The 12970-nt window shown below is 38.4% G+C and overlaps 2 protein-coding genes and 1 long non-coding RNA gene across 3 annotated transcripts in view; 1 reads left to right on the plus strand and 2 right to left on the minus strand.

The window, feature by feature from the left end:
* ASPM (assembly factor for spindle microtubules) overlaps positions 1 to 1906 on the minus strand; it is a 44424-nt gene extending 42518 nt beyond the window's left edge. The window contains 1 exon segment of the mRNA XM_058668966.1: positions 1185 to 1906. Coding sequence (XP_058524949.1) covers positions 1185 to 1466 — 282 coding nt within the window. The 5' untranslated portion in view covers positions 1467 to 1906.
* A 4-nt stretch (positions 1907 to 1910) lies between these two features.
* On the plus strand, positions 1911 to 2868 carry LOC131481220 (uncharacterized). The gene is made up of 2 exons (XR_009246133.1): positions 1911 to 1940; positions 2612 to 2868. It is a non-coding gene; the product is annotated as an uncharacterized LOC131481220 (long non-coding RNA).
* Positions 2869 to 6262: 3394 nt separating this feature from the next.
* The window catches only part of ZBTB41 (zinc finger and BTB domain containing 41), a 39945-nt gene continuing 33237 nt past the window's right edge, over positions 6263 to 12970 (minus strand). Inside the window, exon 11 of the mRNA XM_004578798.4 lies at positions 6263 to 12427. Coding sequence (XP_004578855.2) covers positions 11772 to 12427 — 656 coding nt within the window. The 3' untranslated portion in view covers positions 6263 to 11771. The remainder of the gene's footprint in view (positions 12428 to 12970) is intronic.

Here is a 12970-nt window from a genome sequence, read left to right on the forward strand (position 1 = left end):
TTCATCATGGGATAAAGTAATAGAATTTCAATTGTTTCAATTGTAGCAATTGTATGAAAACCATGGAACAGTCTCAAAATCATTACGATTGTTCTATTTCATTGGGATGCATAGTAGTTCTATCTCATTATAGAACAATCCTGCATTATGAAGTTTTTATTCCAAAAGAAATACAAAACAGATCAACTATTTTTAAAAATCCACATCGTCATACACTATATGTATGATAATTTATCAATTGTTAGGTTCTATGCAAACCAGAATGTTTTAAAACTCATTTAGTGCTTATATCCCTCTGAGGCAGTCGCTATGATTACACACATCCAGAATGAAGATTTGCTGAAGTCCTTAGAACCCAGGAAGCCTTAACATGGAAACCCGCGGCCTGGCAGGTGGACCAAGTGCAACACCCTGCCCTCACACACTCCACCGCTCCTCTGGAGCAAAAAGGCAAGACACCGTAACACCAACACGCAGCTGCTCTCAAACACACCAGTACAGTCCGTAAAACAGAATTCATTCAAAACCCCAAGAAAACTTCAGTCGCATATAATAACAAACAGGAGTAAGTAAAAGTATGATGTGGATTTAGGAAGGAAAGGGTGGCAGCAGTGAGTCGGGCAGACGGGAGTGGCAGCTGACAGTAACCCCTGCTGCCAAACAAATCCCTCCCGAACTGCTTCAGGAGCACACTCCTTCGGCCACAACAAGGCTGTCAAAGCCAAGGGGGAGTTTCCTGAAAGAATACTGGGAACACTAAAGGAAAACATTGAAATTATACTAGCAGCTAAGACAATGCTGAAAGCACACATACACACCATGTATGTATACTGAAGAGAGTCTGTTGCAAAGCATCACTATTTCAACAAAAGGCATAGCAACCCCGTGAGACTGAAATGCACATTAGACTGACAGGAAGCTCACTAGAAGTCATCCAAAAGTAGTTCTAATCAATCACTAAACCGAAAAAATAATGTGTTTAAAAATTTCTAGGGAAAAAACCTAGGACCGCAGGAGTATTTTGCAGCGGGCTGAAGTCTAGAGGGCTTGTAGCCGCCCCAGTCGGTACCCACCCCCAGCTTCAGAGAGGGACCCCCAGAACCCGCCCAGGCCTTCCCGTGCGGGGTCCCCCAGAACCCGCCCAGGCCTTCCCGTGTTCCTTCCCACACCCCACGCCGCCTCACCTGCAGCACGAAGTGGCTCGGCGACACGCTGAAGCCCAGCTCGGCGGCCGGCAGGTGCGACACCTTCACCTCGGCCTCCTCCGCGTTGGGGTTGTCCAGCGCCAGAGGCCGCGTGCACGACGACCCCACACGCACGTCACCGAAGCACAGGAAGGGCGACCTGCAGAAGTGGCTGAGGGACAGCAGCGGCGGGGAAGCCGCCTCCTCGTCCTGCCCGGTCAGCGGCCTGCGCTCGCCGGGGCTCACCTCCCAGCAGCCTCGCCCCACACGCCGGGCCGCCATAGCAGCCCGAGCCCCGCCGGCGGCCTCCCCTCAGCGGCGGCTGTGCAGGCCGAGAGCGTGAATCCTTCTCCTTTCCTTTCCCAACAGCGGACAGTGCAACCCGGAGACGCTGAGCAGCGCAACAGAGCCGCAAAGCAAGTATGGCCTCTCGCCTTGTTTAAACTTACCGCCTCCGCCAATGGGTGCCTCCGGGCACCGCCCCCGGCGCCTCGGAACCAATCACGACACAGGGCCCTGGCCAATCAGGCGACCGCGCCTCATTTAAATGATACCGGCGCGCTGCGGGCGCTGTCGGTGATCTCGGCCGGCGCTGCGGCTGAGGTCCTGAGGGGTCCTGAAATCCTCGTTCTAGAACCGAAGTTTGTCCTCAGGTTTTGTAGACCTGCCGTGTTGAAAAGGAGGAAAATCACCAGCGTTTCCAAAGTGGAAGCAGTGATCGTTTGGGCTCTTGGCATGGAGTCCAATCCGCCCAGAGTGAGTCACATTTATTTCCACAGCTTCCCGAGCCCAGTGTTAGAAACGCATCGAAAGCTAAATCTGTGATTCGTGCGAGGCATTTATTTTAGTAACGCCCCATGACAGCGTCTCGGTACAAGTGTGTGTCGTTTCTTACCTCAGGATGCCGGGAACGAGCCTAGTTAGCTAAATGAAACCCTTTGATTCCCAGTAAGTCATAAATGAAAACATTTCCTAGAAGTGATAAGTCACTTCTGGTTTCTAATGTAATTGCAGGATCTGAGAATAATGATTGTAGCTTGCCTATGACTACACCAGGACTAATTTAAAGCCTTTTTCATACATGCATGAGCTTTCATTAGAAGTTTTTTTTTGTTTTATTTATTTAATTATTTTATTAATTACATTGCATTGTGTGGCACAGTTTCATAGGCTCTGGGATTCCTCCAACCCCTCCCCGTGCCCTCCCCCCATGGTGGATCCCTCCACCTTGTTGCAGTATTACAGTTCAAATTCAGTCAAAATTCTTTCTTTGCATACATATACCAAGCAAAGAGTCCAGCATCTTATTGTCCAGATAGATTCAACAGTTTCTTGGGGAGAGCATCTCTGGTCTGAAGGTAGAGCTGGCAGAGTACCATCCCGATCAATTAAATTTATTTTTTAAATACATTTTAAAAATTTTACAGACAAGGAATTCAGGGCCCACTGTTAATTTGGAAGACACAAAGTCAGGACATGTGGCCAGGTGCTTTTTCTGAATCGGCTTCTGAAGGTAACAGGAATCTTCAGATAAATAGACAGACACAGACAGAATGTATGACAACACAACTTAAGAGCAAAAGGTCTCCGTGGAAAAACAAATGAAGATGACATGTGGAACTACAGCCTGGAGTTACACTTTATTACTTTAACAATACTTACACAAAGAAAAAATTTTTTAACCCGTCAGTACTATGAGGGCACTACTACCTACTTTTGGTTTCAGCAAAATTCAATATGAATTTTTATTTTCACATACATTTCATATTTTAAAGCAGATATTGCTCATCAAATTATCATTGCAAATAAACCTTCTCTAGGTAACAGTATTCAACACAACTTTTTTCTGTTGGCTCATTCTTAATAAAATAAAGCAATGCTGCTACTAACATACATTAAAAAAAGCAGAATGACCAGTATTGGAGATGTTTTATTCCTCCATCTCCACATTCCACCCTTTCTCAGCCATCTCTTTGTTGTGGACCAGCTGCAAACAGGTTTTCTTCCTTTATGTCTTCTGTTAAATTTCACAAGAGGGAAGTAAGATTTTGCTGACTCTCTCACCCCTATCTTGGGTTGCTGGTTGATTGTCTCCACATTCAAAACCGTGTAAAGGTACCCTCTCCACAAAGATTCTTCCCTTTAATGTGGGGTGAAAATACTCTGTTGTGACTAGTCTCAATGTTATATACATATATTTTTTTTTACTATTATTGCAAAGCCAGATATACAGAAAGGAGAAACAGGAATATCTTCTCTCCCTTGATTCACTCCCCAAGTGACCGCAATGGCTGTGCTGGTTTGAAGCCAGGAGCCAGCAACCTCCTCTAGGTCTCCCATGCAGGTGCAGGATCCCAATGCATTGGGCCGTCCTCGACTACTTTCCCAGGCCACAAGCAGGAAGCTGGATGGGAAGCAGGGATGCCAGGATTAAAACCAGCACCCACATAGGATTCTGGCATGCTCAAGGCGAGGATTTTAGCCACTAAGCCACCACGTCAGGCCCATAATTTTTTTATGGTGTTCTAACATTATGACTACATCTTTGCAAATAGGTATTTAAATTTTGCTTATTTTGTGTTGCCTTTGTAACCCTGTTGGATACAGCAGTGGCCCTGAGTTTTGTGTCTTTACATGGAATTCTACAGATTGTACTGATGAAAGACCAAGGGGACTAGTCATAAGGAACCTTTAGTTTTCTACCTATCTAATACCTTGGCTCAAGTATGGAGTGGGGATATGGCTTTGAAAGTCTCCTGTATCCACTAATTCAAAGTTGCACTCAATAGTGTTTTAGCATCTGTTAAATGAAAATGCCAGGATCTACTTGGCACCCTGTGGAGTTAGATATCTAACGGCTCCAGAAGGTGGGAACATCGGAGAACATCCCTATCTGCCTTCTATTCAACTACTCACCCATTAACATGCATAAATATCTAACTATACCACCCCAAGTCTTTGCCCATAGGGTAAAGAAATGCAGGAACTATGATGACTCAGTCATCCCTAAAAGGACTCATGGCGACTTTTTATAGGCCACAATGATGACAGAAAATGTTACAATGAAAATAGTTTCTCTGATCCCCACTTAAATGATGGAATCCCCAAGGAACAAGCCCAAGACTGAACAGTAATTCAAGGCAGGGAGCTGTGGCAATAATTAATTGATCAAGGACCACAGAAATAAGGTGAGCAATTTACTATCATGTTGCTTGACATAAAGGCACAAGGATAACTACATCTGTAGAGAAACCTAACTGAAGTCTTTTACCTGGTTCCCAGTGTATCCTAAAGCCTTGTGTTGTGAGAAAGGACCCTGCTACATGAATGTAAGTACATACCCCAAGTCTTCACTAAGCTTCCCACAGAGGGAAGCACAGCCATTGACTAATGTGACTAGATTGAGGGAGGGAAATAACAATACTTCTGCAGGTTATTAGAGAACAGTTTCTGCCTTTCTGCTGCACGGAAGCAATCCAAAATACCACTGCAAACCACCAGTCATGAGGGACTATTTCAGAGACAAAGTAACAGATGGCATCTAGGATGACCGAATCAGTTTCTCAGTGTCTTCTGGATCCATCCAATTCCAGATGCAAAACAAGAATACTCACTGAGCATATTCTCAGACCGGTTCCCAGAGCAAAAGACTGAGGGATATTAGGGTGGAAAGGCCAAGTGCAGTATCCCATCCCCCACCTCTCCAGTTCAGAGATTATGAAGATTTGATGTTGGAACAGTGATTCCATCTTTTCATCTTAGCATTTCCCAGAGGCTTCACTGTAACTGAATTAAGATTTCATTTTCTTACTCCTGCTAATCTAACATTTTGGTGTCTAAACTTCCCGCATAATTTTAGGGACCAGATCATAGCATTATAACAAAGTTCAGATTTCTGCCACATCACAAAATGTTTAGGGTTCTAATGGTCTGATATGCCATGACATCTGTTCTAAAAGCACAACTTGCTGTGCCTTGTTTTGATGCAGTGAATGCTTTAAGGCATGTGTCACCAATCTGTTCACCTGGTAAACTAAGATCCACATTTTCAAGTCAGACCTGGAGCAGGTAAACCTGAGGCAGATCCAGGTTGCAGTGTGTGCCACCTTGCTTCTTATGCCATGTGGCTGGAAAGACTCCACTGTGCATGACAGAGATATGGGGTAGAAGCATGATAGAGATATGGGGTAGAAGCTCTGGCAAGTTACAGAGAGGAATCACAGCACAGGATTCCAGGTTTAGGAAAAAGGCCATGCCTTTTGAAAAGCGGATTCTAGTTTTGCTATTGGCGTGGTAGAGACTGAATGTCCAGGCCTAGTGTGATGGCTATTTGTTCCAAACTGACTATCATATCAACTACTATGTAATCCAGAAGCAAGCAACTATGACCTGCAACCCAACTCCATCTCACTGATTTTTGCAAAGTCTTATTGAAGCACAGTCATGCCCACTCATTGCATGTCATCTGGGATGGCTTTTCCACTATAATGGCAGAATAGTCATGACAGAAATCATGTGGCCTAATGTTATTTTTTTTCTTTACAAAGAATTTTGATGACCTCAGATCTAAAGGACCATAAAACACTTGCCATATCAGAAGACCCATTTTGCTACCTGTGGACTGTGCTGCTCTTCCAACATGGAGAAACTTCCTTGACAGAGAAAACCTACTAAACGCTGATGTGGCATGAGATGGTGATGACAGCAACCAAGGCTGGAGCAGTGGGACTGTGTAAGTTAGACAGAAGAGTGGCTAGCCTAATCGTTCATCTCACTTCATTAGTGGGATTTTGCTGTATTTCAGACTTCTTTAAAAAAAAATAGCATGACTATTTCAAACCAAATAGTTATCACTAACATATGAGTTTATATTAGCAACTAAAAATCATTAAGTAGTTTAACATTTTACATTAAGTATAAAAATGTCACAAAGTTATGTGTAGCTTATAAAAAATAAAAAAACGTTTACATGTGCCCAATGATTCTCTTTTTCACATGTTCATGATCCATTTTCTGGAGGCATACAAAGTACAGTGTTTCCATGCTAAGAAATATAATTCAATAAAACCTAGATGTGCTTATCGGGAACAAAGAACTTTATATTTATTTTAAATATCAAAATAATACAAAGGACTAGTTCAATATACAAGACACTTCCTATTTGTCACAAAGAACTCAATTTTTCTATAGACATTTGTACTTAAAAACATGAGACAGCCAAGGTATTTATAAAACTCACAAGGTATTTTACACTCAGTTAACAATGAATTTTGACATTTTAGACTTCTCCTTGTCATTGAATTTAAAAGTATCCTTAATTAAAAGACAAAAATTATTGAGACGAAAAGCAAGTTTAAAAACACTTCTACTTTAATGTACAACATAAATCCCCTTCATCAAAGTATCTCCCATGATACGGAGCAGCTAAAATCCCAGTGTTGTGTCATCTTTTGGCAGCCACATTCATCAACTGTCACACAGTTTTAGCAAGAAGGATGGATAAGAACTTGATTGTTGTAAGGAATAAATATTTCATAATGACACTATAGTATACTGTCTAACTCTAATGAAAGCAGGAATACCTAGCAGAGGCACAACAAACAATGAGGTGTATACATGCTCTTCATCAAGAAATATTTTAGATGTAATGATTGAATTATTTTTGTCTGAGAAGTTGAACAAAGGGGTTTACTTTCATTGTTGTATAACCTCTATGCTGTGAATAAGATCTTTAATTCTTCTTTAAATGACTGCAGACTAAATATTACTTTTGGGATTTTTCAAGGGTCAAAGACTGAAGACCAACACACTCAGCAAGCTGAAACATAAATAAGCAAAACAGGCACACTCTCTCTACAAAAACTTGCTTTTTCCCATCTTCCACGTAACCTAATCCTACTACCTCTATCGTATTAATGCTATTTCCAAAGAGAAAAGGCAGAAAACATGCTGATATAATTGGGGAAAATACATCTGAAGTAAAAATGTTGTTAGGCAGGACCCACCCACCCCCAAACCACTAGACTAGAAGTATGTAAAGGAAGGAGAAAGGTAAGATGGAAGGAAAAATTGTTTTGTTTTAAACAATGGCTTAGAAAATTATTCTCATGTTATCTATTACTTTCTCTAACAGCAAGTAACATTTATCAAGATTAGAAATGCTACTTGTTCCTCATTAAAGTTCCTCTCATTTCAGTCATCTCAAATTTGGCACCAAATTTTAAAATGTTCAAAGTAGGATGTTTAAGTCTCATGTCTTCCTGAGTTCATCAACTCAAGCTATATGTTACTTGGGATGTTGCCACTCCAAAGAAAAACTCATTTCAAACTATAAACTTTTGTTCAGTTTTAGGCAAACAGAAATAAGAAGTTTTATCAGTGCAGAGTTGTATGATAACTAGTTATTTAGGAAAGAGAGAGAAAGAGAGAGAGAGAGAAAATGAGCTATCAATTTTGTCAGATTCCTCTAATAAGCATCTGGAGACAGGCCCAGGAGTGACTTCAAAGTAATGATAAAGGCCACAGTAGAGAATTAAAAAAAAAAAAAAGATACAAAAATCATAAACACACAAACGTCCACCTTGTACTTAGTGCCAAGTTTCCTATATAAGCTTAAAGCAATCTAAGGGGAAAAAAATGTTGCCCAGCCAGCAGGCAACCAAATGAAAGATTCATAAAAATAATAATGATAATAAAAAAAAAAAGCAAACCAAAAACAACACACCATTTATTAACCAATACAATCTAGCCAGCAGGATCAATTTTAAGTAACCACAACACAGAGAAAAGGCACAAAGTATTCAACACAGAAAATAATGGGTATAAAAGGACACTGTCAAAGATCTAATGTTCCAGATCTGACTTTACATCAATGATGTTTTATAATGATATGGTGGGAAGAAACTTGCACTTATAAACATAACAGTTCAACTGTGTGTTTGCAATTATACAGTTAAGTACTTTATTAGCCCTTAACTAATTGTTTATATTCACTCTAGAAAGATGTTCTGACACTTTAAAGTTGATTTTAAAAAATGTATTAGTGTACGTATTTCACGATCTACTTTCCCTTTAAAGGCAGTCTCTTAATAAAGCACCAATTTAAAATCTTTTGCTATTCCTCTTCTTCCAGCAACAAGTATTTAAATTAAAAGTATGCAAAGACCGCTGCCTTTACAGGTGTTGGTTAAATCTTGCTGGCAATGAGGGACAAACCCAACCTCAGATAGTATTTTAGGCTGCAAAAAAAAGCAGGTGGGGTCTCTTAGAAAAATAATCTCAACTTGACTTAAAAAAATTTAAGGCCAAAATTATTTAGATAGTGTAGTGTAAAAAATAAGCTTATTATTTAGCATTTGATAGTGTTCACTAAAAACAACATTCAATTAATTAATTAAGCTGTGGAAAACAGTATTATTACTTGTCACCAGTTTGTCAGTATGACTATTCCCAGAGTATTTTCTTCTGTCTTTACTTTTATACATATTGACACAAACACTTAATATTTTATCTCAATATTCAAACTAACTACTTTTTAAAAATCCATTTTCCAGGACTTCAAATGTGCTTCTTTGGACAAATATTTATTCACACAATGAAGAATTAAATTTTTTTTAAAACTATATAATACCCACTAAAAATCTTTGGTGCATTTATGTTCAAAACCGATTAGGTCAGCGAATTTCTGCACATGACAGATTATTCAATGTACAGATTAAGTGCTAACTGCTATCTGCTAAAATTAATTTAAAATAATAAATTATACTCATAAAATAAATTCTGAATGAGGCTACCCTTAGTTGCCAGATTCTAAATTGTATGTATATTTACAAAATAAGCAGATTTTAGAGTTACAGAACGGTCATCTTAAAAGAGGCCTATTTTATATATATATTTTTTGTGCCAACTTGAAAATGTTATATACATTCAGTTTGCCCAAATCCACGCATGAGGTTGTCAGAATTTAAGGATTTTCTTATATTTCTGGAAATTAGAGGCAGCAGGTAAATTTGTTGTCCTGTTGTTTGTTAAGACCATTTCTTTGTAAGAATCACACAACCAGCCCCCGAGACTGGGTTCAGACTAAGTCAGAGAGACCGTATAGTGCCAGGCACCGAGGCAGCATTCATCAATGCTTGCTTCTCCTTTTGCTACTAGCAGCTCTGCTACTTCTTGACCATATGAATGCAGTAACACGAATTCTTTGATCTTAACCTGATTACTCTTCTCTAACATAGGAATACAGCATGTCCTATCTATTTCAGAGCTGGTTATGAGGTTCAAATGAGATAACATATGTGAAAGCATTTTATAAAACAGTAAATCACTATTCAAGTTTCAGTTATCTACAGTAATAGCTAAGTACAATTATACAATATTTCACTTCATATAAGAGATGTATTCCAGAACAGTTCTGTGTAAACCAATTCTATTATTAAATCATATATTTAAAGTATTAGGACATCATTATTGAAAGAATTCTACCGTAAATACTTCAAAAAGCAAAGTATTCTTTTCAATGTGAAAATGTAGCATTTTCTTTTTTCTGCCACCAAATATATATATATCGTAATATATATATACGATTTACACACATCTATATGTATACCATTTGCCTTTTTATGAGTCCAAATGTTCTACATTAGGTATATGTAAGGCAGGTATATTTTTAAGTAAGATTTGTTTTTATTATAGTATGATTTTTAGTGAAGTTGCCAGTCTTCATGACAAAAATCATAAAGATAGGCATTTTTAGGTCAATCTGAAAGCCTAACACAGCAACAGTACCTCATATAGTAAAACTCAACCACATAAGTACCTCAGATATAACATTTCCACCAAGAGTAAGAATGTTTTAAAAAGAAATACAGTAATTGAGTCTACTGGTCCTAATATAATTACAAGCAAACCTTGATAAATAAGGCAAAACTCAGGTTGTTTTTTCATTTGTATCAGCCACTTTGGTTAAGTGCCTCTGTTCTCAAACATCTGTTTTTTCTTCTGTTTTATCACTACTATGGCAAATGTTCCTGTCAAGTACCTTCATTTCTTAAGTGCTTCAGCAAACAGGCCCCTCCCACCCCCTTTACTTACTAGTACTAACTGGTTAAATTTTATTCACTAAAAGTTCATTATTTTGTTTTTCCCCACAAGGACCAGGCCAGACTTTTTACAGTTGACACACAAACACACACACACAAAAGTGCTTAAAGCAATTGGGAGTGTAAACACAAATGAAACAGAAAATGTTTAAACCTACTATTTCCCAGTAGTTCACATACAACTGACATGCTAATAACAAATCAACCCTGTCTAACCTAATGCTCAAGCAGTTCTACCAGGAAATATTTTCCTGGTTTAAATTTAAATTGAATCAAAAATATGGAAAGTGCATGTCTTTACAGGCAAGTTATAATTTTGACTTTTTCCTCAATTCGTTTTAATCAGTAAGGTTTTATTGTAATTGCTATTTCCTCTCATAAGTCCTCAACTTTTGTCTGACACAAAAATAAAAATCAAGGATAATTAGTGTGAAAGTAAATATAAAAACTTGAACTGCATGCAAATCAGGATGTGAGTAGTGATTCCATTTTCAAGTGACACTGAGCTACAGTAGACACAAATTTTACAAACTGTTTGGCACTTCTAAGAATTAGACATAAGATAACAAGATTGTGTTCCTCAGTTTCTGTCAAAGAAAATTAAATCAAAAGTAGTGTATTCAATTAACTGTCATTAATTGTAATGTACACCCCCTCTTTAGTGAGATGAAGACTTATGCTGTACTATATTGTTAATGTTTCTAAAATAAATAGCAAAATACAAAAGGTGAACTACTAAAACATCTAGTTAAAACTGTCATATTTCTCTCAGAACATTTTCAACTTGCAAAATTCAACTTCTAGACCTAAGGTTGTATTTCTTACTCATAATGATTGAAGTATAGGTAAAAATCAATTATCTGGATAATTATTTCAACTATATTAATAAGTTAATCTTAGTTTCCTCGTTGTGAGTTGGTCAAAAGTCCAAAAGATAAAGATAACCTGAAATTAAGGACAAATTGAAATGGAAACAACATAGAAATATCCAAGATTTTCTTATAAATTCAAGTTCCTAATTTCTGTTTTAAACATCTGCATGGATTGATAATGAATCTTAACTTAGGATAAAGAACAGCTGCAATTATTCACATGTTCTTACTTTCCTTCTTAAAGGTCTTCAAGCTGTTAGAATCTGCGAAAGGGAGAAAACAGGAATGAGACTAATAAAACCTTCCAGCGATTATTAAAAAAAAAAAATGCCAGCAGCTAGTAACTGTGAAAAAGTTTGAGAACCTATTAAAAATTAGCACTAAATCATCTTTTAAAAAATCACAAAAAATGCCTCAAATATTATACCAGAAAATGTCCAAATATTCATATGTTCAGTAAACAAATACACATAGTTTTCGTGATTTGAAATTGTTCCGAGGACTTGGGAAACCAAAGAAAATGAAAAAAACAGCAGCCCACTAACTGATAAAACATCAGCTCTTGGCTACATTAGCACAGAGCCATCCAAAGTCTGTGGAATGTTTAGATTAACTCATGAATGATGTTCATTAGTAGAAATATTTTGAACAGCAGTAGTATTATCAAGACCCAGTAATGTTCCAAGATAAGACTGTTCTCTAGGATCTAGCATTTGCTCAGGTCGGACTGGATGAACTATATTTGCAGGTTGAGGAGTGAGGGTATACTTTTCCAAAAAGGCCAAATCAGCTGCTCGAGGATAATCAGTTGATTGTGGGGGTGGCGGCAGGATCTCATGGGAAGATGGAGGCAGAGTAGTAGTATGTCGCACCAGATCACTGGGTGCGTCAGGCATCTGAACTGGAACCAACGTTACTGGGACACAAACTTCAGCAGACACATTCTGTAACATAGTCTTGGCTTCGGATGGATAGCTTTTTGGCTGGTCCATATATTGTTTTGTTTCTGCTTCAAAGAGTTTATCATCAGATGAGTACTCCACTGGTAAGGATACAAGTTTTTCTTCAGAAGTACTAAGGGGGTCATCAGGAGACTTTATCCCATGAACATGGTCAATGTGATACTTCAGTTTGTCTTTGCGCTTAAATGTTGCATTACAGTGCTGGCAGTTGAATGGTCGGGCATCAGAATGAATAACCAGATGCTTGGTTAAAGTTTTCTTTATTCTAAAAGACTGATTGCAAATTTGACACTTGTATGGTTTTTCACCTGTATAAACAAAAATGAAATTAAATTTACTCACCTGATAACACGATTTTAAGTAGCATTCTTTTCACTTGAATACATGTAAGAACTTAGTAATAGCAATAACAAAGTATACAATCACAAAATGGAGACAGAAAAAGTAAACATAGATTTTTACCAGGCAAACCTTGAGCCGGCTTGACAACGGCAAGTCTTGTTTGCTGATCTGTATTGTAGTAATAGTACCTGTGTCAGAGCTAGTGAACAGACTAAATAAGACAAAGCTGACTATACCCAGCACGTGTGAGTGCTTGGAAAACCCAAACTATTATTATTGTCATCAATTTTATCCCAATGTAAAAAAAAAAAATCTGTGAAATAAAAAGGCTTTATTTCCTCCAGCCTATGAGGCGAGGACATCTGCATTCTGATCAGAGTGCCGTGGGACTGAATCTGCTTTTAATTTATCTTAATAGAAAACACCACAGGTGATAACTCAGCCTCGTTCCCCGCTGCCACACGGGAGATCCAGGCAGAGTTCTCGGCTTTGCTTCCATCCAGCTCAGC

Source organism: Ochotona princeps, chromosome 10 (assembly GCF_030435755.1).
Source record: "Ochotona princeps isolate mOchPri1 chromosome 10, mOchPri1.hap1, whole genome shotgun sequence".
Classification (NCBI taxonomy): Eukaryota; Metazoa; Chordata; class Mammalia; order Lagomorpha; family Ochotonidae; genus Ochotona; species Ochotona princeps.